Source organism: Excalfactoria chinensis, chromosome 15 (assembly GCF_039878825.1).
Source record: "Excalfactoria chinensis isolate bCotChi1 chromosome 15, bCotChi1.hap2, whole genome shotgun sequence".
Classification (NCBI taxonomy): Eukaryota; Metazoa; Chordata; class Aves; order Galliformes; family Phasianidae; genus Excalfactoria; species Excalfactoria chinensis.
The window spans coordinates 11,751,649-11,779,445 of NC_092839.1; the positions used below are offsets into that span (position 1 = coordinate 11,751,649).

General features: G+C 40.5%; 1 protein-coding gene across 4 annotated transcripts; it reads left to right on the forward strand.

Annotated features, from left to right (window-relative positions):
• The first annotated feature begins 67 nt into the window (after positions 1-67).
• Positions 68-27,236, forward strand: ZNF217 (zinc finger protein 217). 4 transcript variants are annotated; one of them, XM_072350537.1, is made up of 7 exons: positions 110-195; positions 986-1,047; positions 13,893-15,683; positions 17,740-17,865; positions 18,599-20,191; positions 23,709-23,837; positions 25,117-27,236. In XM_072350537.1, exons 3-6 carry the CDS (start codon positions 14,285-14,287, stop codon positions 23,816-23,818), a joined length of 3,228 nt encoding a protein of 1,075 aa, XP_072206638.1. In that variant the 5' UTR covers positions 110-195; positions 986-1,047; positions 13,893-14,284; the 3' UTR covers positions 23,819-23,837; positions 25,117-27,236. The 4 variants fall into 4 exon arrangements, with proteins under 4 accessions (XP_072206637.1, XP_072206638.1, XP_072206639.1 ...); XM_072350536.1 differs by lacking the exon at positions 986-1,047 and having other exon boundaries at positions 68-195; XM_072350538.1 differs by lacking the exons at positions 110-195; positions 986-1,047 and adding an exon at positions 465-648.
• Positions 27,237-27,797: the final 561 nt, after the last annotated feature.

Consider the following 27,797-nt stretch of genomic DNA (forward strand, 5'->3'; position numbering starts at 1 on the left):
GCCGGCGGCGGGGGGCGGGGCGTTCCGCGGGGGCTGCCCGAGCAACAGCTGCGGCGGGAGCGGTTTACAAACAGTGCCCCGAGCGCCAGCGCCGCCGAGTCCGGGCTCCGGCGGCACCGCGGGCGGCCGCCCTCGCTTCCCTCCTCCCTCCTGCCCCACCTCAGGATGCCGGCCGGGCAGGCGGCTCAGGCACAGGTGAGGGAGGTCTGAGGGTCGGCTTCCAGCGGGGCCCCGGCCCACCCCCCCCCCTTTCTTCCCCCAAACCCCCTCCCCCTTCCTCCTCATTCCCCTCACGCGGCGGCACCTGAGGGAGCCGTGTGGCTGACGGGGCCCACGCGTGTGAGGCCGCGGGCGCCCAGCGGCAGCGCCGTCCCGGCCCTGGGGGGGGCTGAGGAGGAGGAGGAGGAGGAAGGGCGGGGGCAGCGGGGGGCAGGTGAGCGGCCTTGCCCCTCCTGTGGCGGAGCAGCAGCAGGTAACGAGCCGCTCCCAACGCGGAGCTCGGCACGCAGCCCCGCTCCTCCCGGCCCCCCGTGCAGGTGTTCCCCTCCAACCCCATACCTGGCCCCGCCGAGCTGGGTGGGGGGCGCGGGAGGAGAGCGGAGCTGAGCTCCTTTGTGAGCCGAGATGTGCCTGGAAGAAGGCTCTGTAGTAAGTGGCTCGTGGGGCGGGGGGGGGGGGAAGGGAAGGAAAAGTTTATTGATCCGTTCTGCCAGCTTTTTTGTGTTGTTTGCCTCCCTCCTCTGAAGGCTGAGCCGCGATCGTGTCTTGGCATCGCGTTTCTCCTCTTATTTACTGATCTTCGAGGGGAATAGGAAGTTTGGGAAATAAATAAATAAGCTCCAACTGACTTGTGGAGCAACAAAAGACGTTGCCAAGCGAGGACAATAAAATTCTGGGATATCTGCGGATTGAATTTCACTCTGTTCCGTGATACCCACCGGACTTTCTGTTCTGGGTGTGGGGTTTTTGTTTGTTCCCCACACAGAAACCTGCAGCAGAGTGAGCTCTGTGCTCTAATGAGCCACCCCCAAACGTGCTGTGACTCCTGTAAGTATCTTGAATTGGAGCGTAATAGTTTTGAAGTGGTGGCGAACAAAAATCTTTATGCTGTGTTATTGATCTGCTGATGAAAGGCGTTTGGATTTGAAAAGGGTTTAGGCTGGGGGTTTTGTGTGCTTAAAGGTGGGTTTTTTTGTTGTTTTTCTTTTTCTTTTTTTTTTCTTTTTTTTTTTTTTCTTTTTTTTCTTTTTTTTTTTTTTTCTTTTAAAGGCAACAACATTTTTCTGTTGTTGTTTCTGGAATGACCTTGAGAGCTTTAAAACTACCCCAGTTTCCAGCGGTGGGTTTGAGGGGGAGGCAGCAGCAGAAGCACACAGTGAAAATCGAAAATAGAAATAGGAACTGAAGGAGGTGCAGTGAGATGTTTTCTTATAGAAGTATGTGAAAAAGGAAGTTTTTGTAAGAATGCGTGAAAAAGAGGAGAGGGAAATAACGCAGTTTCAAATGCGGTTAGAAAGAGAACATATCATTCTTCACATTTTATTAGGCCCTGAAACGCGGCAGTGATATGATCTGGAAGACACAGAACTCAAACGCCTGACTACAAGTTGAATAGCAGGCATTGACTTGCTGACCAGCGCTTCCATGCTCGTGCTGGGGGGCTGGTTTTGTGTCTGCAAAGGTATCGGAGCTCGGTGCTATGACAATGGCTTGCAAATGCTTTAACGCCATGTTTTATTGCTCTTAGGAGCTCTTATTTACAGTAGGTTTGGGAATACGGCTAAGACTTTAATTTGTGATGTCCACACTAAGGTTTAAGCGTTTCCTTGGATAATGCAGAAGGACGGTTTTAAATAAGTAGGATAAGCTGCATTCTTTGGCAGGGGGAGGGCGGAGGGGAAGGGTGGAGGAGGTGTTTTTTCTTCCCCTTTAACTAGTTCTGTAACAGAGTCAATATTTTAGGATCTGTGGCAAGAATGTGCCTTTGTGATCGCTAACCTTTCTGCGATGCTTTTGAAAATGAGCAGTACCGTAATTGTGTGCGAAGCGTCTGGGTTTTACATCTTAGCAGGTCGTGCTTCGAGATTAGCACTGTTTGGAAGTGCTGCCTTTTAAGTTTTCGGAGTGATGAATATGAAAGGAGAATAACTTCAGAAACGTGGTTATTACGGTGATTATTGATTGGCTTGGCCCGCAGCCAGGCAACTCTTCTGCATGCACCAGAGTTGCTGATTTAAATTCTATAGGTTCCATTAAAATATGTGCGTCTCCTCGAATCGTTAAACGCTATCTGGAGCTATTTAAGAACAGTAGATCAGCTTTTAGTTAAGGTTGTTCAATTATGTCTTCATCGCTTTGGAGTTGGTTGAATGACTTGACATGAGATTAAGCACAACAAAAGAAAAGGCAGGGGAACAACAGCTGCCTTCCAGTACCCGAGCAGCAGCGTTCTCAGCAGCTCAGCGTTTTACCTTCTAGTATTAGGTGGTGTCAGGTTTAAATGTTAATATTTATATGCGTATTTACAAGAACCTCGGGCGTTCTGATAACACATCGGGCACCCAGCGCTGGGCTATTCGTCTTTGGGGGTTGTTTGTCTCTTGCCTTTTTAGGAAAACTATCTTAAGATCTGATACTGAGGGGTGAATTGATCTCATTAACTTTTCAGACAAAAGTAGCGAGCAGTCACCACTAGTTTGTACTTGTTTAGTTACTGTGTGGTAAGAACTTTAAGGTGTGTCCTTAATGGCAGTTGACGATTCTCGCTGCGAAGCCTTGTTTATTTTAGGTAGATGTTTTATACAGAATTTCCAGTGGGACAAATTACTCCACTGCCTGCGCTCAGCCTTTCTGAAGGCTGGCTGTGAGCAGAAGAGAATAATTCTACGTGCTGCAATCAGTATGTGTTTTTAAATTGAAGTCATTAAGTTTTACTGTGTATTTTGAGGCTTTTCCTACTTCCTTTGTTTAAACATTCTCAAACAGTGCATATCATACATGAATTTAAAGCATTCACATGGCACTATTGAGCTCAATTTAAATTTAAAATGAGTACCTACATTCTGGCTGATCAAAATAGAAAAAGTATTTCTTTAAATAAGTGGATGTTTTCTGGTTTTGAATGTGGTGAGAGGGCTATATTTGTATCTTGTAAACAAAGTTTCACATTAAGTAGTCTTTACAGAATGGCTTCCAGGCTCTGGATTAGAGGGCTTTTTTTTTTCCCCCTTCATTTTAAGGGAATATGTCTTTCTTTGTTTAGGTAGCAGCTGGGGGGGGGGGGACGGACAAGATGTAGGGTGGGGGCTAGGAAGAGGAAGCTAATAAACCTTAGCACCTTTGTCAGGCTGTCTTACAAAAGGTTACTTCATTTTGGTTTCCCCTTTCATGAGATCACATTTAAAAATTCCTTTCGAGTACTTCTAACCTTCAGAAAGTATCTCCTCCTCACTGCTGCGCTTCCATTTAGAGCTGCAGTGATAGATTAGTATCACGTTTTAAGTGAGCGGGGTGCTCAGTGAGCACCGTGTTTGGGGGAAGTAATTTCAAAAGGGAACTGTGAGGTTTCACTTGACTTTCAAAATGGTGATTACAATAAGCTCTTAATTACAAACTCTCAGATTTTTATTTTTATTTTTTTTTTCCCCCTGTAGCTAAGGAGCTCTGGGGAAATGCTAAGTAAATTTTAACTTCCCTTTGTTCTTTGGGACTCTTTTGTCCCAACTCTTTCAACCTGGATCTTGATATGGAATTCATTGTCCTAGTAAAAGATTCCATGCACTGTATATGTAAATACACTCCCTCTTTCCTGTGTTATGAAATGTGTAACTAGTACTGGCATATGGAAAGAACAGCCCCGGCCCCCCTTCCCTTCCCTAAGGTAAAATGGGCTAAGCTTTCTTTTCTTTGCGAGCAGCTGAAAGAAGAGTTTGACCTTTGAACTCCCCCTCACACTTCCACACTGCTTTCAGGATGATTAAATAACCGAGGATATTTGCCTGTGTCTTATGCTTATTTATCTCACTTAAAATGTTCCAATACTTAACTGTTGAGGTATTGTCTTTAAATATAGCAAGATAGTGCATTTCGGTTGCAGCAGGGCTGCCATTTGCCAGCTCAGCCCTCTTATTTTTGAGACTCTGGATTTAGAACATCAGCATTCCAGTAAGATATTCTTTCCACATCTCATAATTGCATTTATTTCAAACTGTTACTGACTTTTAACAGGCTCTGGGTCATTTCTGCTGACCCTTGACCCTCCTTTTTAAGGTAACTTTAGTAACAAAAAAAAAAGTTGAGAAGAGTTTTTCTTTCTGGTGCCTTAATAGGGGCGGGGGATTGTGCTGCCTACTGTATGCATGCTTTTAGAGAGATGTGACTCATACCACGGGAGATTTGCAACTGAAGACAAAAGTAAGGAAAAGGATATGACCAAGCTATGCAAGATCCTCACTGTGTTGTGTTTTAATTAGAAAACAAACAAACAAACAGCCTTGCTAAGCAAACTTTGCCTATTTTTTCCATCTACCTCCAAAATTAAGGCTACTCTCCCAAAGGTTTGGTTGTTTTTAACTTTTTTTCAGGGGAATTCCCAAATAATCTTGTTTTATTGCTTTTATTGTTTTGATTCTTCTGCCAAACAGGAGGGAAATATATTGAAATTTCTACCACTGTGCTCTGACCGATATCAGGGGTTTATAACTTAGAGTTTATGGATTAGATGCTTTTGTGATTCTTCCTCCTCTTTTGTATTTTTTTTTTTTCTTTCTTTTGGGGTGGGGGAGGGAGAACAGGACAAACTATGTGCTGTGACAGGAGAGACGTGGAACTTCTTATTAAACCACTGTAGGTGCTGAGGAAAATGATGCATAAATCAAAAATCTGAGACAGACTTGTTTGTGCGCCCAACGTCTGAGTTCATTGCAGAAGTTTGAATTGTTTATCTGACTGCATTGAGAATTTCAAAAGAAAGTACAAGAGGAAACGTGGTTAGAATTCACAGGAAAATCTATGTAGTGCAGTGTGACTTCAAGATTTGAGCAGAAACTCATCCAAGAGTACGTGAATAATCGTCTGGATAGGGATTTTTTACACTTTGGAGTAGAAAAAGACTGTAAAGTTTAAAAAAAAACCAAAACCCTCTATAGAGTTTTTATGCAACTGAAAATATCCAAGTCTGAATTTGTTTATGTGCAACAAGCATACTTGCATTCTTCTGTGTAGTAGAGTGTAGTGTAGTTTGCTTCTGACATAAACTACCTAAGGGATATGAAGGCCCTTGTGCTTACACTTCATTGCAGTGGTAGATGAGGCTGATGAAGTGAAGTCTTTGGTCAGCTGCCTTCTGCTGTGTAGATAGGAAGAAGCAAACTAGATGTGCTCCAAAGCCTGTGGTGTGTAATACCAGTAGGAGAATGGATATAAAGGTGGTCCAGAGAAGCCACGACTTCTGTTTAGCTTTAATGTTTGCTTCTAACCTGCTACAAAAACAAAGCATACAGAAATTTTACTTATTTCCTCTCTCTGGAGAGGTCCATTTCTTGTAGATGCTGGCTTTGCTTCCTAGGGTAGTTCGTCACTCTGAAGCCATGTGTTGGTCATCACATGCTTCCCTCCAGTCCACTAGTGCAGGATAATTAAGGTAGTACCAGGCAATTAAAACTGTTTGAATCTCCATCTGATTTCTGGAAGAGCTCCCACCTTCATGGAAGAAATGTGTATTTCAAACGCATTGCTATTTTTGTATCTTCAGATTTGAGGCCAGGGAAGGACTTAGTAGAAGTAAATGTCTTTCCACCAGACTGTGCATTTTTCCATCTTTCAGGACTGATTTCTGCCAGTACATACTTGTGGATATGTTTGAAAGTGACAACTTCAAAGTCACTGCTCTGCAGAGGGGTGGGATAGGAAGCTGCTGCTTTTTCTGCCAGTGCACCACTGTGTTGGTAAGAGTTGGATTCAGAGTTGAAATCAGGTGAGAAGGCAAGGGAAGATGAATATCCCAAACAAAGCGAACTCTTCTCTCCAGTTCAGGAATAGCGAAGAATCTGTTATTTCACTTATGCTGCCCAAAGGGATGCAACTTCCCCATAATTGCTACAGAGGAACTCCTGCCTCTTGAGTAATAAGAAATTAAGTCTAATTTGGTAAACTCCAAGTTTACCACTTCTTTGTAGTGGTGGCTGTTGGAGAGATTTAACATCCCTCTTGCCAAAAGGTGGATGGGGGGCTGGAGGGGGAGGGAGGGGAAGAACAATCTAATTTGCTGTTAAGGTCTCTGAAAATACCTTCTTTCAAATGGAAACCAAGACTAAACATTAGGCAGTTTATGTAAGGTGAAACTGATTCAACAGTAAAAATACATCACTCTCTTCACTAAGAGTCTTTACCTGCTGTGTTGAGAACAATAAACTGTTTTGTCAGGTAAGGGGTCACTGCCAGTTTAAGTGCACGTAACTTCTTGATTTAATGAAGTTGCGTCATCTTGTAGCAATGGTGAAACTTGTCCCAGACTTATTTGGAATAGGATTGCTCTTGTCTTTCAGCCTTTCCACAACAGGTGTTGGCTGTTTCTTACTGTCTACAGTCAGCTTTGGTTTTGCGGTCCCTGAGAAATTCTCTCCTACTCAGAGTGGGGGGAGAAAGGGAAAAATCTGGAAAAATCTGTTGGATCAGTCCTGCTGAACTTTAAAAGTCAGCACTTACTTGTAGCACTTCCTCCTTTCATGCCAAGAATTAGTCTCTTTTATATTTACTCTTGCTCAGTGGAGGAAAAACATGTGCAAAGTGATGCAAGCTTATATGTTTTCTGCTTTAAAAAGGAATAATTACATCTTTTGGTGGAAGAGGCATTCAGTTCACTAAGGAGACGCGTACATCTTATCCATCCTCTGCCAAAGCAGACATATAGCCTTAAAGAAAAGGGGACTCTGCAGGAAAAGGTTTTTTAGAGAAAGGATATCCTTTGTTTCTATCAGTATAGATGTCTGAAATGGGGGGAGGGAGTTTTCCTAATATTGTTCATTATTAACTGCTAGTTATTTTCCACTGGTAATTAAATTCCTGGAGGAAATTGATTTGCATATTTGTCTGTCTTATCTGACTACAAAAGAGCTTTAATACAAAATCTTTCTGAAGTGTGTGTGGAGAAGTGCCTGCATAATAACACTCCTGCATTCTGGCTTATGTCTGTTTCTTCAGATCTGCTTTTATGAATTGTCTCAGCTCTGCTGTGTTGGAAAACTCTGCAGTTGCATTGCAAGGATCTGTAACTGAAGGGAAACAAAATAGCTTCTCTTTTAGAGGGTGAAAAGATAAACTCTGAAAACCTCTCTAAGAATTAAGGTTTAGAATAACTTTGAAAACTTCAGGCCTGAAAGATGAAGACCAGCAAAGGGCCTTAGGGATGTGCAGCATTTAGGGAGTGGAAATTCCTATTTGGGGTCATCTTTTATGTTCTCTTTTCAACCTGAACATCTTCGTTTTGATCTTTTCCTGCAACTGAAACAAACCAACTCTCTTCCTCCCCCTAGATCTCCATTTCCTTTAAAAGTTCTCATGCTAGTTCTTTATCAGAATGAACTATTAACAAACTTCTTAGTAGAAGATTTTTCTATTGCAATACATAGCAGGAAAATAAACGTGGATGGGAAGCTACATTAGGTACATTCATGCTACTCTGTTAACACAGAGGTGAACTGGGAAGTTGTTAAATGATTTACAGTCAGAATGTCAAAGGGAGTTGTTCTTCCCTTCCCTGGAAGGCAACAGGACTCCCAGTAACAAAGAGTACGTTACTGTCTTCCTATAGTGTTATGAACAAAAGCTGACTACCACTATTCTGCAAAATGAAGTTTTCTATGCCAGTGTTATAGCTTTCCAGTGCTCAGCTCAAGTCACTTGCAGGTGGACATTGGTACTCTCTCAGAAATAAGTAAGGTCTCAGTCTATGAAGTAAAGAATGTATTCCCTAGGTTTAGGGACTGCTGTCCCTTAAATTGGGATGGGAAAGAAAGGGACTCTGCGAGATGTGATGTGCCTTTCTTAGGAAATACCTGAAGGATATTGTTTGTGTGACATATACAGGTCCAAAGACTTGAAGAATCAAGCTGGAAATCTCGTATCCTGGGTACCTGGTAATTTGACTAAGATTTGGAAGCAGTGGGTGAACTAGAACCACACAGTGACTTCTTGCTTTGTGTTGTGATGAAACGTAGATGTGAATGCTTGACACACCTGTTGTCACTGCTGGGTTCTGTGAACATCTTAGGACTCTGCAGGCACTGTCTCAAGAGTCTGTAGCTCTTGAATATTGCTAGCAGCCACTTGGGGATGGTATTTCTACCTAATATCCTCTGTGCATGCCAGTTGTGGTGGAACTGACTTAACTGTGCACTGAGAGAGGGAATAAGAGCTAAATGAAATAACTAAACCTGGACTTAGTTTTTCCTTTAAAAAGGAACAGTCTGATGTAGTTATGCATGAGCTATTTCATGGTCAGTGTTGCCTCTGAATGTAGTTGTGCCCAGCTGAAATAAATACTTCCAATAAGGTGGTTTTTATTTGCAGGCGAAGTGGGGGTATCTCAGTAAAGAAAATGTGCTGCTAATTAGTTTATGTAGAGGCAGAATGGAAGCAACTATTCTGTAGAGGCAAAACCTGTAGATAGAAATACGAAAGGTGCTTCAGTAAGTTGTCAGTGGTTTCCCATAAACCAGCAGCAAAGTGAGATCGTTCATTAGCAGCACTGAAGAGGAGGAATCTGTTCTGAGTATGAAAGTACTGAGACAAACGGCTGAATGTCTTTATCCTTCTGAAACATCTTGAAAGATGGGGGAAACTGAAGGAATGCCTTGAAAATAAGTGGAGTTCTGTCTGTGGAAATGTCTCAGGTGAAAGAAACATGGTTACAAAACCAACCAATCAATGGCAGCTAAACTGCAGCAATTGGCACCCTGAGTTCTTTGGGGTAGGAACGTGTTCCTGACAGTGGGCTGCATGGGACTGGAGTTTCCATATGGCACTGAAAGGAACCCTGGAGCCAGTGCAGTATGGCAGGTTGTTGCTGACCTTGGGTTAGGGGGTCTGTTATGGGGTTGCTGGGGCAGCTGTCTGGGCGCTTCTTGTGTCAGTTGTACAAAAGTAACTTATCACTTAGTTGTAACTCTCTTCGAGTTTTCTCACTTCTGTTTTTAAGAAACTGTTGCAGGAACTAGGTGAACTTCTGTAATTGTTCCAGTTAGCTTTTTACAGTTGAACAGCTGTTATTTCTGCCAGCACCCAACTAGCGAGGTGTAGTTGTTTTTCCTGCTACCAGCTATGCAGCTCTCAGTCCCAGTGCTCTGTGGTGTCTGAAGCAAGAAGTTCAGTGGCTGGACTTTGCTATTCTCAGAAAGGTGTGTCTAGAATTTTTATTACATATTCATGGAAATTTTGAAATGCAGGAAGTAGAAATGCAATAAAATTACTACTGATAGGTCATTTCCCAAAGAAATCTTTGAAACATGTAGTCTTCAGTTGTGTAATTTAATGAAAGTAAATTAAACTTCTCTACAGGCACTTAATTAAAACTTAGTCCGTTCTAATAATCTATTTATATGCAGCAGCTTTTTGGTGTGGTTGTCAGGTTGTACGGCAACTGTGATGAAAACGAGACCTTCTCATCTGTTGAGTTCAGTTTTTTTATATACATTTTGTGGTGTTCATAAATATGATGGATATTGCTGCAGAAGTATTGAAGTATTACACTGAAGTATTTGATTAAAGACCACATGGTCAAATATGACTTTTGTGAACTACAGCTTGCGAAGTACTCCGGGCTGCTAGAAGGACAGAGTTCAGCAGGCAGTGTTCTGAGTTGGGAAGAGCTGTCACTTTTGGTAGTGACCCCACAGGAGGTATCCAGGAGCATGGAGCAAGGTGGGATCCCCATGCTTACTGCTGGGGATGCCCGTTGTTGTCTGCAAATGGTGGAGAGGGAAGTCAGAAGGCTGAATGTGAACTCACTGTAAATGTGGAGAGAGTCATCCTCTATTTTCAACATAAAGGTTAATCTGTGGCAAACTTACAGCTTTCTCTTCAGATGTTGGAAGGAAGCGTTTCCTGTTTTAGTCTGCTGTTTTGCTTCAGGTCTCCGGCTGTCTAATACTGGTGTTGTCCTGTTCTTTTTTTGTCCCTCCCTTTTTGTCTCCTGAAAGTGAAAGATGACAGAAGCTGCCCCAGGTACTGTGTGTTTGTTTGTGTGTTTGTTTGTTTGTTTTGCCGGAATAGAGACTTTCAGGCACAAGTAGTTACAGTGCTCTTCTGAACTACAGCTTGTCTGCTTTCCCAATGCAGAACTGTAGCAACTCTTGCTGTTTTACTGGTGCCTACAGTGTTCTGAAGAACAGGAATGTAATTAATCAGCACTTTTGGTCCTCAGGTCCAAGGTATAATGCTATCTTCACTAGGAAGGTTGTTTTCTCTTTAAATAATGGGTAAAATCCTAGTGCACATACTTGGTTTATAGTTTAAGCATATATTAGCTTGTCTAAACAATGAGTATAAAATTGTGCCCTGCTTCGGAGAGCTATTTGTCTAATCACAGTGAAGTATGAAATAAATAAGACTGCAGTTTTCCAGCTTGCTTTCTGACATTAATAGTAGTATCTAGATGCATTTGCAGTTTTCTTCAGAAATTCTACCTGCAAGATTTTCTTTTTAAATCCATGTATATTATCTCTTGTATAGAATAGCATTTCCAAGAAAAATGGTTGCCTGAACTGCGGATGGGCCTTTTAGGTTTCAGGCCAGGAATATCTTGCTCTGCTTTGCAGTGCTGCCTAGAGGGTGAGTTGTGACCGGTCCTTCACAACTGCTGAGACCCTCCTATGAAATACAGCAGAAGCCTGGAAAACATTCAGCAGCCAGCAGAGGTTGGTGGGTGTGTGCTCAGCTTCGGGGTGCCATGGAACGATTCAACAAAGGGTTTATTAAAATCTATTGATACTCAATAAATTTGGACACACAGTTCTGTAAAACTCTTCTTGTGGTCCATGTGCCAGCTGTGTGTTGGGCGTTTACATGCAGTTGTGAGGACAGGTTTGTTTGTTTTTTAGTCAGTTAAGTAATTTTTCTGCTTTGATGCATTGAAATGAGGTGATGTTGAAATAGACCAACTTCTCTGCTCATCTATTTCCTGAATGCCGAAATATTTCTCCTCATAGGGTGGGAGATCGTGTGGATTTCTGATGTCCTTCCTCTGTGTTCTCTCCACAGTGACATCTCTACTGTTGCTCTGTGCATTTATGTCATAAAGGGTGGGGGGTGTAGCAGGGTGGCAGTTGCTGTGTTCTCAGGCAGGAGTGAGTATATAACTGATGGATCTCAGCAGTTCAGTGTGTGGGACTTGGTTCACTTCCTTCCCAGTAGTGCCTGTGACCTTTGTGGGGTATGATTCTTATCTACTACTGCAGAATATGTACCTGTGTAGGCAAAAGTAGATATGTTAAACTCTCTACGCTCACTTCTACAATTTTGCCTAGTTATTCCTTAGAGGCATTTAGGAATCTTTCAAAAGTAGCTGTTCATTTTAGTTTGCAAATAAATTATTTTCAGGCATATAGCCACTGTTTAGGCACATGAGCTGTGCTGCAGCATGTTATCCTGTTGTGCAAAAATACCTCTTAAAACTACAGTAGAAATGGAACAAAACAGCAAGTTGAAACATGAAAACATGCTAAGCAGTACCCTTTGATATGTTTTTCCTTATGCTTTACAAAAAAGGAAAGCTTTTTGAATACTTCAGCTTCAAACTTTTGTTATAGCTTCTCCACCTGCCTATTTAATGGTGAGTGAAAGCCAGAAAGCTAAAACTGACTGAAAGGATAAGGCAAGAGCAGTGGCTGCAGCAGAAGCAATTCAGATGTGTCATACCACAGGCTGAGTCTGCCTGCTACATAAGATTTGAGTCCTTATGAAAGGAGGAAGTATTAATCATGACAGTGATTAAAGAAACGACAAAAAAAGGGAATAAAGGCCCTGGTTAGTGAAGAGATATTTTGGCTGCAGCAAATTCAGGTTCTGCTGTTGTCCTCCTATCAGCTGGTGGCTCAGTCCCCCTTCCACTCCCTACCCTTCCACCCAGTTCTCTCTGTTCTTCCTGTTGACTCGTGACGTGTTGTGAGCCTTTGGCATAGTCTTTTGAGTTTTAAGAAGCCAGAAGGGACCACTCTGGCTTCCTGGTACTCAAATGAATTGTTGTCTAGCCCTTGGTTGGATGACTGGACAACAAGAATATTTATTTCCTGACTTCAAGTTTGAAACCAAACAATATTCCTAGGACTGGGGCATAGAGTAGTGAGGGGATGTGTTTGATGTGTTCTACCTACTATTCCTGGCAATGTTTTGCTGAGCTCCCCTAAACTGAAGTGATTTTGAGATTTAAAAACTGAAGACCATACCTGCTGTCTGAATAGGAAAGCTGTCAGGAAAAGCTGGGGCAGGTTCCCTTGGCTGGGATCACAGTAGTGCAGTGTCTTTGCCTGCTCCAACTGTTTGTTGTGAATGTGTTTGTAGTCTGATCTAATACAAGATTTGTTTGGAATGGTTATCCTTTCTCTGGCTGAAATGAAGTGAAATGTTTATAATGGGGGTTGGACTCGATCTCTAGAGGTCCCTTCCAACCCCTACAATTCTGTGATTCTGTGATTCTATTTCCCCTTAAGTAAGAATAAGGAAAGAGGAATTCTAAAAACATACTTTGCTAATACTGTCTTATATTATGTGAGCCATAGAGCACATTGTGTTTTGAGACTTGTTAATTCAACTGATGTGGGTAGTTGGCCAGCTTTGCTTACAGAATAATTAGTGAAAGTCTGAGGCTGGAGTCAAATTCTGAATGCATTCTTCTGATTAGATAGTTGTGTTTGGGAAGGTTTTGTCTGCGGATGTTTCCCATTCAGTTTATGAGCATGTGAGACTCTGGTAAATCTTTCTCTTATACCAACACTTGATTAAGTGGAATCCTGAACTCCAAAGCTATTAATTTCTCTGCCCTAAGAGAGTGGCAGCAATTAATTGCTGCCAGTGGACTTCTTAATTCTTGTGAGTTCAAAAAATTTAAAGGGACTTGTAATTAAAGATATCACAACCCCCTTAAAACTTATGGAATTCTAAACTTTCATTTTGGAGTATAATCAAACACACATTTGGTGTTGCATGCAGTTTGAAATGGGAAGCATTTCCTTTGGAAGTGTAATAGTTGGTCTCTTGGATGATTTTTTTAATACTAAACTACTGCCCAAGGAACATTATCGTTAGACTGTTTCAAACTTTGAGGTGATCTAATTGTGACGGAGATTGTAAATCTGTGGATATTAACATCTCTGAGTGGTGGTATTAACAAAGTTCTTAATAGAAGGATTTGTACTTAATGCTTATTTTGTATTAGAACTGTGAGTGCTAATTCCAAGCTCGCTAGTCTTGGGGTGGGAGGAAGAAGGGATTTTGCTCAGCAGCCATTACTGAACAAACAAAGTTTTACTGTGGCTCTAAATTCTGGTTTCACAAGTTTTGGAAGGTTACTTTGGCTTGCTTTGTTAGGATTTCACTCGGTGTATGTATTGAAATATGGTTTAAGCAGTTTTATGCAGCTAGGTAAGAGCAAGTTTAAAATAGATATTGAAGTATTGCTATTATATAGCAGTCTTAAAGCAGTAGCCTAACTAATGGAACAGAGGAATGTTTAAGACAGCTGTTTATTTCTACTGTGGTATGTAGAAAATCACTGGACTGTCTTCTAGTTGTCCCTCACTGATGCTTAGTAACGAATGCCTCAACAGTTTTCTTTATTTGGGAGGTAATATCTCCTTTTCTTTTGAAAAGTCTTACGGATTGTTTTCTCTCTCCTTCAGGTGCTGGAGTTCTTTGTGGCTCTGAACTTGCCCTCGAGTACATTTTGCCCGATGCAACTATTTTAAGTTTTTGTACAGAAAAACTAAGTGCAACTGACTGTTTCTGTAGACTTGAAAAATCAGAAGAAATAGTTCAAGAAACCTCATTTGTGTCACTGAGGGAACCAGTGGATGCACTTTGAGTGATGTGTTAACGCAGGTAAAAATGGAGAAGAAATAATCTTTTGCTCCTGGAAAAAAAACTTTTTCTTGGCAGAGGACTTTGAGCTTTGCAGACTTGCAAGCACATGTTGGAGAACTTTACAAGTGTCCTTATTGTGATCAGTGAACATCTCCCAAAGAACTGAAACCTTGCATTAAAAACACGTAATAGGGAACAGAACGCAGGAAACATGCCAACTCAGCCTCTCTTGGCATACATGGATGGACTGGATGGAATAGCCAGTACTGTTGGTGCACAGATGGAGAACAGTGATGCCTCAATGACAATAAAAGGAACAAATACCATTTCTTACAAAAGCTTGCAAGAAAAATTTCTCATGCAAGCTGAAGGATGTATGCCTCTGGACTGCATGTTCTGTGATGAGACCTTTAAGCATCCGGAAGAACTTGGGAAGCATGTTTTAACTCAGCATAGGCCTACTCTTTGTGAACCAGCTGTCCTGCGTGTTGAAGCAGAGTATCTCAGTCCTCTAGATAAATGTCAAGTAAGAACAAATTTGCCTTCTCCAAACAATGAAAAGGACAGTGAAGAACTCAGTTGTGAAGTTTGTGGACAAACATTTGATGAGGCTTTTGATGTTGAAGCACATATGAAAAAGCACAAAGATTCTTTCACATATTGGTGTAATGTATGTGGAAGAAGATTTAAAGAGCCGTGGTTCCTCAAAAATCACATGAGAACACATACTGGAAAGCCTGGTTCTAGGAACAAGCTTCAACAAGGTTCTGAAAGCCCCATCACAATAAATGAGGTGGTGCAGGAGCATATAACTGAAAATGTAACATCACCTTACAAAATTTGTATGGTTTGTGGCTTCCTATTTCTCAATAAAGAAACTCTACTTGAGCACAGTAAAGTGCACACCAAAGAATCAGTACCCAATGGCGAAAGCCCCCAGGTGACTGATGATCCCAATCTAGAAGAAACATCTCAAAGAGAAGAGTTTTTACGATTTTTGAACCTAAGACCAAAAGTGGTTCCAGAAAACGGCAAATCACAAAAGCCCGTGAAATGGATTGCTGAGCTGGATCCTTTCAACACGTACCAAGCATGGCAGCTGGCTACCAAAGGTAAAGTTGCAGTTGGCCATGGCCAAACTAAAGAATCAGGACAAGAAGGAAGTACAGACAATGATGACTCATCTTCTGATAAAGAAGAACTTGGTGAAATTTGGAACGCAAATAAAGGTAGCCAGACTGAATCTACAGGGAAGTCAAAAGTAAATAAAAACAGCAGTTATACAGGGAATAGTAACTTATACCGACACAAATTGAAACATCCCAACGGTGAAGTGCCTTCTATGGAGATGGATTCAAAACTGTCCCAGAACAAAGAGAAACCAACACACTGTTCAGAGTGTGGCAAAGCCTTTAGAACATACCACCAGCTAGTCCTTCATTCTAGAGTGCATAAGAGAGACAGGAGGACAGATGGGGAGACTTCAGCTGCTTCAAGGTCGTGCTGTACTGATATAATTGCAAGCCTAGATGAAAATGGAACAGTAGAGCGAGTGGAAGGAGGATCTGAAGATGGGTCCGAAGATGGGCTTCCAGAAACAATGAATTTAGGTGAGCAGAATTTTTGGGGAATGAGATTGAAATAGCTGTTACTGTTTGGGAACTGTTTAAAGCCAAAAATGCATCGTCTCTCTTGATGACCTTTTTCATAAACTTACATAGGAAATATGAAATAGTATGGTGGGAAAAGGGGAGAGGAGAGGAAGAATAAGAAAAGGAAATACATGTTCTGACACAAGCATTTTCAGGTCTTTGAAGCTGTGTTGGGCCTTCTGGCAGTGGTGGTTTGGGTTTCTGGAATTACTGAAATACTTTCAATAACAATCTGTCTAGAAATAATTGGATTCCCCCACCAAGACACATACTTGTACTGGGTATACTGCATATTCATCGTGTTCTTGTACAGCACATGTTTTTAAAGGTAGTATTTCTGAACAAGTCATTGTATGTTTCCCACTTGATTCTGTGTCTTATAAGGAAGAACAGAAAAATGTCCAGTGCTCACAATCAGCGGTTGTTAGGATCCCAAGGTTTTTCTCCCCATCCATGGGCTGTGTATTTCCTTTGAATGGTAACCAACTTGATAGGCCAAGTGTCAGGAGCAGCAGCTTTAAATTAGTTGTTTAAGGATGTATGTAATAGTATACTGTGTATGCAAGAGGAATGTACTTAGCTCCTCTTCTTTGACAGAACAGATAAACTGTATGTTACCCAGGGTTAATGCTGAACCTCACTTTGCATTAGAAAAATGTGATACCAATGTTGAATGATTCCTTAATTGATAAAGTTTGCGTGTCTGGGGACAAAACAGGATAGCAAGAAGACATGTAGCTAAACTAGCACTGCTGTGTGTGACATGCTGCAAGCCTGCATTTAAGGAGCAGACACTTGCATAATCGCTAGAAAAGACAACGTACAGAATGTCCTGGCACACAAAACTGAGTTTTCTGTTTCTGGTAACGTGCTGCCCTTAATGTTGCCTCCAATAACAAAGGAAAAAAAATATTACCTAATGTTAGCTTGCTTGTTTTGTTTCACAGTGCCTTATCCGAAATGACAACAGCTTTCATTGTGAGATGCTGAGTCATGCTTATTGAGACATTATCTGTTTGTTTAAAACAGCTCTGGCTGGTCTTGGCTGCAGTTTAGCCATGCTTAGCATTTCCAGTATGGAAACTTTCCAATGCATAGTAATTTTGGAAAATCATTTTAAGCTGTCTATCATGTTTCTAACATCTTAGTTAAGTAAAACGTTTCCTCCTTTATTTTCCCACTGTAGCATTCTAGTTAGCTTTGACATGGATATTTTACTTAAGTTGACTTCTTTGGCAGTTTGAGTTGTAAAAACATCAAGACACGTTGATTTGAATGGTGTTTTGTGTGTGAGCTTTCTCCCTTTGTTAGACATTAAGCTGTGCATGCCGCCCTCCAGTGGCAGTTTATCTGAATTAGTTCCTCGAGCCACGTGCTTCACAGAACTAACAACCCCTGCCACGCTCCTGTTTGTCAGAGCTTAAGCGTTCCCAGTTCTAGTGAAAGATTACTTCTTAAAGCCAGGCTGCTGGTTCTGGGCATGACACTTCACTGATTAGTGCAGGCTTAATGTTACAGTACAGGAAATAATCAGGCATCCTCTCTACCTTCCTTCTGCAGGGCAACATCCTGTGTTGTGCCACGGTGCTCGGGGCAGGTTTACAGTCCAAATAACCACGCTATTCAAGCAGTCTCCTTTAAGATAAGAATACAGGTTTTAACAGATAGGAGTTTTTCTTTTAGGCCATTCTCCAGTGGTTTCTTGTAGGTTATTACAGAATTAGATGTTTTTTCTTTGAGGCCTATTTTTACATCGTTTATTCTGTGGGGCTGCTTCATTTCAGTCGCTAACCACAGTGGTACTTGACACAGCTGGAAACCTTTTAAACCATTTTACTTTCTGAGTGTACATCAGTGCAGAACCAAAGATGCTCGCAGATAGCAGGAGTTGGCAATGGTATTTCCTTTTGTGCTTTTTCCTTACTGCGTACAGCTAAGATAGTTGGTTTTGGTCTTGAAAGGGACTACAGACTTGCATTTGCTCTTCATAATATAGCTGTATTTTCTCTCAAAGATAAAAATGAAGATGTTTTGGAAAGAGCAAAAGTTAAAAATCTTGGAGCCTCCAGAGAATGCAGCTATTGTGGGAAGTATTTTCGCTCAAATTATTACCTCAATATTCATCTCAGAACTCATACAGGTAAATGGGCTTCAGCTTATGGGAGGGGAAGGAAGTGTTGAGTCCGCTTGGATGGGATGTTTGGTTTTGGTTAAGTAAAACAAAAGTTGCCTTCAAAATTATTGATGTTAAAAATGAAGATTGCAGTTAATGCTGGGAAAATGATCTGAAAAGGAACGCATTATATACCTGAGTGAAAATCTCTTAGGGGCCAATTATATTGTGTTCTTAGAAATAATTTTAAGGCTTAAAATAATTAATGTTGTTTTTCTCAGTGTAGGAAAAACACAGAAATACTTCCAAGTATTAAATTTGTTAGTTGCTGGTGCCTGGGGAAAGAGCTGTGTATTCTTCAGTTAAACTTGTCTGTAGCCAAGCAAACTCATTGTACTTCTATTAATGTTTCTTTTGAAACAGCTCTATTTATAGTACTGTAACGTTTGTGTTGTTGAATAGCATACCTGCAGTATGATCGAGGGCTATGAATGCAGTTTTTGGAGTTGACCCATGGCTGTGCCAAACAGAGCTACCACTCTGCATAGGGAACTATCTTCTTCGTAACCAGAAGATGTCACTGTAGTTAGCAAAAGCGGTTAAACAGTTTTACATGATTCAGAGTCTGGGGTTTAAGATGATGGGAAAGGGGGAAGAAAAGAATCTATTTTATTGTTCTAAAGTCTGGATTGTTTCCTTGTTTTTAATTGTACTCAGGACTTCAAATTGTGTCAAACTTACTGATAAAACTGTGTTTCAGGTGAAAAACCGTACAAATGTGAATTCTGTGAGTATGCAGCAGCACAGAAAACTTCACTGAGGTATCATTTAGAGAGGCACCACAAGGACAAGCAAGCTGATAGTGCAGCAGATGTGAAAGGTGACAGCAAAGCTTCATTGCAGAGTCAGGAGACGGAACTCTTTCTGGTTGCTGATGGTGCTCAAGAAACCAAAAATTTGAAGAGGCTTTTTGATGGTGCCAAAGATGCTGAGGGCTGCCCACCCACAAAGCAGCAAAAGGAAATCCTGTCCTTGAATAATGCAACAGGCAGCACGGTCCTTGTAAGAATGAAAAATGATTCTAGGGAATCGATCAAACGTTCAGTTTGTAACAGTTTGACTCAAATGCATGAGAATGTGTCCGCTCCTTACGTGGAAAAGCTGAAGTCTGAGAAGGAAACAAAGGAAGTTCAGCCCAGTGCTTCGCATAAAAGAGAGAGAGAGGCTTCTGTGGAATCAGAGGGAGATGACGTCCAGTATGTTTGTGCTTTTAAGGATGGAAAAAATACAACTGATGTACGAGAGTGCTGTGAGAACTCCAAACACAAACTTATGGCGGATGCTCAAGAAATGCCCTTGAACTTATCTGTTGGGACTTCACAAGAATGTTCAGTGGTTTCAACTACTAGAGGCCTAGTGCCCAGCTCCTGCCCATTTTGTACTTACAGAACATTCTACCCGGAAGTCCTAATGATGCACCAGAGGCTGATGCACAAATACAATCCAGACACCATTAACAAAAATGGCTATAGGAACAAGGCTCTAGCTAAAGCCAGACGCACTGGATGCCCTCCTGCTCTGCTTGGTAAAGATGTGCTTCCTCTGTCTTTTAATCCTAATAAGAGTAAGGCTTCCCCATCTATTCCACAAAAACTGTTGCAAACAGGCAAATCCCAGCAGTGTCACCCTCCCCAGAACAAAGTCCCTCTTTATGCAATGGCTGATTCAAGCAGCACAGCCCCGAGTAACCTCAAGTTTCATAAACAGCAAAGTAATATTGGAGCTCAGGCAAGTAATTATAGACAACCTCAGCAAGAAATGCACTCCAGTTCCAGTGTCTCTCCAGTATTGGACAGAGTGAAAAGAGCTGAATCTAAAATGAAAGCTCTGAATGTCACGATGTCTCAGTCTGGTGTAGTAAGCAGCAGTATGAATGGGGCTCTTGACTCTCACCTAAACGAATCTGCTTGGTCTTGTCATCGAGGAAGAGACTATCTTTGTAATAAATCTGTGGGCAATGCAAATCTAGAATATGGTGAAACGTCATCTAAAAGAATGAAACATAGTGTGGCAGTTATTGAACAAAGTGACTGTGCAGTGGCTAATTACAGAAGATATGAAACGAGCAGATTTCGTGTTGCAAACAGATATGCAAATCTGCTACCTCAGGAATGTTCTCGCACCAAACCTGCATCTTCTGTTTTGCCAACCAAACAAGGGCTTCTGAGTTCGGATGATGCTGATCCTCCTAAAGTACTGACTGTCCTCAAACCTTATGAGCCATATAGCTCTGGATCACTTTACAGTTCTTGTGGATCTAGCAATGGCCAAGTCACCAGCTCTACAGTAGAAGGTACTGTATCTCCATCCTAGTTCAGTTAGGTGTCTTTGAACTTTGTGAAGAAAGGTGTATGGAATAAAAATGCACAGCTACGATAAAATAATAGAGAAAATAAAACACTGTTAAACATTTTGTCAAGTGCAGTCAGTGCCTGGATTTTAAATGTAAAATCCAGGTTCAGCAAACTCCTATTTTGGGGAATTAGGCATGTAAGACTCTGAGTTTTAAAGGGAGGTTTAAAATTCAAGTTCCACCTCCCTGCCTGCAGTCTCTAATATTAAGCATGTACTGCTCGCTCATTAGAGCGCTCACAACATGCTGACTAATCCAGGGTATGGAACAGGCCTTTCTGCTTAGTTTATGAGAAGTTTTGGACCATCTGGAATATTAATATAATTTTTTAAAAATAATAGCTGTCATAGACAATTGTTCCTTTCAATTATAGAAAAGGATGCATCAAAACCATAAACTATGATATAAATCTCATACTTCTGTTGTTCAGCAGGTTTTTATAATGTTTAGGAATAGAACACTTGAGACAGATTTCTGCTATTCTAATTACGGCATCATTGCACTAAGAAGTAAGGCTTTACTGTGGAAAACTCTTAATCTAACAAGTACTTTGTGATATATTTGGAAAAAAAACTTCGTGCATTGTTTCTTACTCAGTATTTTCATAAGCTTGTAGGAGGCCAAGATTAAAAGATACCAGGGGATGTTTAAGCAGTTGTCTGACTTTCTAGAAAATATCCATGACTTTTAGCTGAGGATCAGTGTAGACTTAGCCTTAAATACAGGGATTTGAACTTTGAAGTGAAGATTCTGCTGTAAGAATGAATAGTATGCACATGCATGCTCGTGTAGTCTGAAGGTATCAAATAAACTGAATATTTCCATTCTCTAGAAACAGCAAAGTCACTTCTGTGGTAACAAGCAGAGTTAGGTTGCTTTAGATTAGAGAAAAGTGAAATATACTAAACCTGCATTTTGTTACGTGGTGAAGAGTCTGTTCACCTACTCCATTCTGTTTTCTGTGTACATGAAGGTTGTGGGCTTATTAGTGAGTTATGGAAAAATGAAGGCAAGTGCAAAAGCTCTGCTTCCAGGCTGGGAAAAGCAAAGCTAGAATCACATTTGACTTACTGAAACAGTTGTGAAAGCATTCATTCCTAGTTTTGTCAAGTGTCATCTGTGTCAGATGACCTGTGCCATTAGTTGCCTTGAGGAACATGTAACACATAGAATACACAGGGACAGGCACAAGGACAAATGTTATTGCTGCCTCTTGGTATTCCTAGTGATTCAAGGGGATGAAATACTGTTTCTTATCTGGGTGCAGAAGTCATTCGTGCAGTTGTGGAATATATAGATAACCACTGATAAAAAGCCTGGCAGAATGCTACTTTCTGCTAAGAATGTAATGTGTGCTCTCATCACGTGGTGGAGTCCTTAAGGACTAAATAGAATGCTAGTTTGCATACAAGCCAACTGATTGAGGACTTGTGCTTCATGACATGTTCTCTCTGCTCATCAGGGAGCCATTCAGGATTTTATAGAGAATTCTCTTGATACTGTATAAAAACATGTTAATTTTAGTTAAAATAAGAAGGGGGAAATAAGAACTTGTAGCTTTGGTTGTCTTGACAAGTCTGTACCCTCAAGGACTGGACTTGGTAGGTCAGTATCTTGCTTCTCTCCAGCATTATCTTGAGAATAGAAAAATTCTCTTCTCCTGCCATCGCTCTCAGAGAGGTTAGCTTGTGGAATTGGCAGCTGCTGTAATACCATTTTTAAACATTGACTTCATTGGAATCCACCTTGTTCTTCTTCTGAAAGCTTCATTTGTCAACCAGAAAAATCTGGGTAGACTTCTTCCTCTTTTATGGTACGAGCTTGGAGACAGCAGTTTGTAATCAAAATTATAGTCATTGTTTCTTGTGATTTAGAGCACTTGAAGCCATGCCTACAGTCATTAGACTGTATAATTGTCATAGAAATAAAGGTTTCATTGCTGGTTATGCAGTGCCATCTCAAAGTAACTTTTCATGGCTGTTACTGATGTTGAAAAGACTTGTGAAACAAGACCCTTTTGATAGGGGTTTCCTTAAAAACTTCAAGAAGCACCTTGTGCAATAAAAGATAGGCATTTAAGGCTAATTGCCTGGCTTTCCAACCATTCTGCCCAGAAGTATATGAATGAAACCAAACCTTGATGATTTTGAGAAGGTTAAGGCAAGGAAATTCTCAGCATTAGACTCCTAATATGGTTGGAGGCATATTTGTTTTTGCCTGAGAGTTGCAATTCCTTGGAGGTACTTGGTAATATATGCAGTTTACTACGTGTTTCTGTAGTCTTGATCAACCTTGGAGATATTATAAGAACACATCAGAAATCTTTCTCTAAGGATCTGTGTGCTTATGGCAACATTATTTAGGTCCTATGAACATGTTATGTTGCATGTTAAATGCTGGATCAAGTTGTCATGAGAATATGTTCCACTTGGCAAGCTTGATTAAAGCATGATGCCTTCTATTACTGCTTGTAAGCTGTGCCACTCTGTATTGCCCTGAAGAGACAGAAACGTTCTGAAACCACTCAGTTTGTGTTATTTTCAAATTACTTGCCTTTGCAATGGCAGCATGCTATCAAGGATAACCTGTTGGCTGATTGATCTGGCAGAGACTGCAAATTAAAGACAATTGCTCATGACACACTCCAATGGCTTTGTAGATTCTGTTGAAATATTAATTTAGCTTCGCCATTTTAATTTAATTAAAGCTTGCTAGGTTTTTTTTCAATGCTGCATTTAAAGCTTTCATGGAGTATGGATGGTAGTTGGGCTTTTTGTATCTTGGGAAGAAAAATGATCCTTGACTTTTCCTTCATTCTGTGAAGTAGTTTTTGACTGCTTACTTCAGCCACAAAGGCTTGGTTTGGAACAGGCGTTGATTTCATGTATATAAATCTGAATGAATGATTGTGGGTAAATATGAACCTACCAGTCTACTACACTGAAACCTGCTTAACAAAGTTATTCGTGTATGTATGTTAACATTTTTTAAGGGGTTACAAATTCTATGTATCTGTATGAGCTACCAAGGTAATAATGTAGTGTACCTGTCTTCCATTTCAAGTTCTAGTTTCAAACAAATGCAGGAATGCAGGAAATGAATATGTAGGTATCATATGATATGAGGTATTCACTTAAAGTGAACCCCACTGTAAGATGAATTGAGCAGAGACCTCTTGCAAATTATATGAGCAAAACCTGGCATGATATGTGCATGCAAACAGCTTAGAACAAGGTTCTTAAATTGCAGCTTTTCTCCTTGTTCTAGTCGGGGATACTGTGCTTCCTATAACTTCTAAGAGGACAAGGAATAGCTGTCCACCTTGAGCCTTACTTGTGAGCTGTATTCTGGCAGCTTGTTGTGTTCTGGGTGCTGACATAGACCTGCTCCTAGTTGAATGTCTGACCTATTAGATTATCAGGAAATAATTTAACTCATTTAAATTTATTTTTGTCAGGGAAAAGATCAGTGTCATACCAACACTTATCTAGCAGTGTGCTGCAAAAGCGAAGTTATGAGAGTTTCATTGGCAATGCACGCTTTCGACCAAGTGACAAGAAGACTTGATCATTGACTTCAGGAAACGGTAAACAAACCTTCTGAACTAATTGTTACTCAAATATTGCATTATGTACTCAGAACATCAAATGCTGCTGCGTAAGTGTGATGAGAGGTTATGAACGTCTGAACCAGAGCATCTGAAAATGCAAACTCTCCCTCTTAGAAAGTGACGCAAATATTGGTATAGCATTATTTTGAATATTGGTAATGGCGTATTTTGTGCACTGTATATTAAAAAAAGCATAGATGCTTCTTTCCTAAAAGAAATTGAGGTTCTAAAAAAGATAAATATGTGAATTAGATACAGTGCTAGTGGGAAGTGTTCACCAAGGGGCTTTCCCCTTGTGTCAGTATATGGGGGTGGGGAACTAAAAATGAGAGGATGTGCCTGTTATCGTAGTTTGTGAATCCTTGCTAGTCCTTGAGAGGTTGTGATGGTCAGTTCTTCCTGAAAATGGAGGCATTACTCATTTTATGACTTCTGAACATTTCGAGGGCAGCCTCTAGCAAGACTTCATAGAGAAGTAAGGGTTTCCTGATAGCTCCTTGACACTTTATCTTTGTGTGCTGGTGAGGTTGTTCCAAATAGCTTTTTCTTTGTTTGTCTGAGGGATGGGTGTAGCCTCTTAGGGGAAACAAGTCAAGTGAAAAGAATTAGCCTGGTGTGCTGAATTCTTGTGCTTCATCTCTTCAGTTTGTAGCTGAATCTCAGGACTTCACAATTCCATTGTGTTCACAACATTCTTAGCTGCTAAGGAGATAAGCAGTGAATAAGTCTATAAATAAATATATCCGTATGCTCTTTCTAAACTGGAGCCATGGATCATTTTCCGTGTTGAAATTTAAGCAGATGCCTCTTGAATGCTGCAGCACCTGGACCAGTGTGCAGACTTTCTTAAAAAGATTTTTACATGTTAGGGGAGTGGAGCTGTCTGACCTCTAGCTGACAGCTTTTAAAATACTTGGCTTTATTTCTTGATAGTCTTCTAATCTTACTGCTTTTATTGTCCCCCACTAAGTAGTTTTTGCCTGGTTCTGCTTTTTTTCTTAAAAGAAAAAAAAAGCTAACTCAATTTTCTGCCTGTATTTCTGCCTGGAGTTTGAGTGTTCAGAAGGAGACTTGATTGCCAGTTTTAATTTGCTATGAAATACAGGATAGACTGCATATGGCAATACTAATTTCTAAATGCATTTATGCAAGGGTGAAGATTATCTTCTCTTTCTTTTAAGGATGCCTTGTCCCAGACAAAGTGTTACGCTATTTTCTAGTTCTATACAAAACCCTATTTTTTGATTTGTTCTAGGTCTTAAGGACACGAGTGCATGTTCTGTGGAGTTATACCTGCAGTTCATCCCTTGAGGAAAATGAATGGTGAAAGCTACTGAACTAAGCTGTGATTGTACTGTATATAAAAACACTACAGTTCTATAATATTGGTTCTGTTAACATTTAATACCAAATAGCCATAAAAGGTAGTCTAAACAATTGGGTTATGAAGGTGTGTGGGGAATGTATGTCTTGACGTTGACTTGGAGTATTTTTCATTAGAATTAATTGACCAAATATTAGGTAGGAATTATATTTTTACATACTTGAGAGCTGCTGAAAAGAGTTTCTTTGAGAGAATATATAGTCCTTGCACCTCAGGTAAACTGTAAATACAGAAGTTGAAATCCTGTTGGTTTAATGCTCCTTTTTCATAAAGGTGAAAGTTTCTCATATGTTGTTTTTCCTGTTTAACTATGTTAGTTTCTCAAAACAACTTCCAAATAAACTGTCTGAAACTGTCCAGTTTATAAATGTTGTGAACATCAAAGCAGTGGTGCTGACATTATGCTGATCTGCCTTGCATATGTTAAGATCTTAATGTGTACTTCCAGAAGAGCAGGGATCTCTCCTTCTGGAGTTGTTTCCGGCTTTTTTCCAAAGCATGGATGGGGCGATACTTGACGTTTGAGTCTGTCATTGTGGTGTTCCTGGAATACGGTTGGATTCTTGGTTTGGCATTGGTTGCTGTTGTTCAGAGAAGTTTCTTAAATGAACCTCAATAGCAAAAAAAACAAAACAACAGAAAACCAACAAAAACCACGTAGGACTTGCATGAGACACGATACTAATCTAAATGTTTGGAACGTTTAGTTTTCTACTAAACCACATTTAGAGGAAAACTACTTTGCACCTTTGTCCAAACTGTAAAGTCACAAACAGGCTTGCAATATGAATACAGGATCCACAGACTTCCAAAAGGGATGTGGCTATGGTCTGGCCTGCTTGACTCTGCTTGAAAGCTTCTTAATGTTGGTTTTTAGCATCTGCTGGGTGTTTAAACAGAGTAAGGAATAAACTGTTAATGGGAGAATATCTCCTTCTATTTTTTTGTGAAGACAAGAGTTTTTTCTAATGCACATGCAGTTTATTTTTTGTAAAGGGAAGACGGCCAGTTACCAGCCAGTAAAGCAGAACTGTTGTGTGTTTTCACCTTCATTCCTAGTTGCTTCTCATAAAGCCTGTTGTAAAGAGTTCGTTTCTTCTGTATCTGGCTTTGACTTCCATATATTTTACTAAAACAACGAAAAGAAAATTTGCACTGCTTGTTTTGCTCTCTTCCCTCAAGTAGCAAAATGTAAAATAGCAAAACTTAGAAACTCTTGTTTTTTCATTATGCAACTTGAGATGTTCCAGTTGTATGTCTTACTTCCTGAACGTGGGACCTAATTTTAACGTCTCTGTAAACTGGCAATGTAATGAAGTGCTGTGTATCAGGAAATTGTACACTATTTACCTTTCTTCTGTTCATAAGCTGAGCCATATGTACATAATCTAGATTTGTTTTCCTAGTTTTGCACTTTTATAGCCTATTTTTTGAAGACTGATTCACTTGGAAAATGGTTAATCTATTTTTTTGCGTGATCTTTCCAATGAGTCTTATAGAATGCATGCTGTAACTATCATCTGTGTACCTTACCAAGGTTCTGTGGTTAAAACATGTATGGGGCTGTACTAAGATGTTTAAGTAAAAAGGCCTAAGGTGTTTTTAATCTCTCTTCATGCTGGTACAGTTTCCTTCAAGATTTTTTATTTTAGTAGAGATCTTGAGGGTTAAGTAGAAAAATGGCCATGAAGACTATTTCATGGCAGCATAGCCCTGTACTTCAGAATACACTTTGCCCATCAGTATTAACTATTGGGATACTACTGGTTTTGTATGATTCTTTGGAGGTAACAGTTCATACATAGAGGTACAAATTGTTGATTTTTTTTTTTTCCTCTTTCTGTGTATTTATTTCATTCCATTTTGTTTTAATTGTTGAAACCGGAAGTTGTCAAGCAGTAGGAACACATTACTCATTTAATTTATAATGTATTTCACTTTAGTTGAGTATATTATTACATGTGGATGTAAATATAGACTCGGTGTTTTGCAAAACTGGTTTCTGTGTCTTGCTTTTAAAGGTTGAAATTATCTGGCTGGGATTTCGTACTCCTTTGACTTTTCCTTCATATTCAGACCCCTGTGGGAGGAGGAGGGGGGGGGAAGAGGACCTGCCAATAACCAAACCCAAACTCACGTCTGTTCAGTTGCTCTCATGAAAACACTGAGTCACTTCCCAGAAGATCTGGCTCAGGCGTAGAGAACTCTTAAAATAATGAAGAAGCCTTTTGTTTCTTCCCTTTGAAGGAGAAGGACCAAAGAGAAGAAATAGATTTTGTATGCATTCATTATGGCAATAAGAAGTGGTCATTTATTTATTTATTTTAAAGCAATTTTTTGTTTGTTTTCTAATCCTTAGAAATTGTAAGGGCTTAAATGTTCTGGAAAGAAATAAGTCTGGGTCTGATGTGTTCTTGGAAGCTGAGTAAGATGTCATACCTCAGTAACGCTGCTGACATCTGAAAACCAGATTGAACTTGGGGGGGTGGGGGGGGAGACAGCTGGAAAAGGCTTGGCAAAGGCAATCTGTCCCAAAGGGAGCTCACCAGATA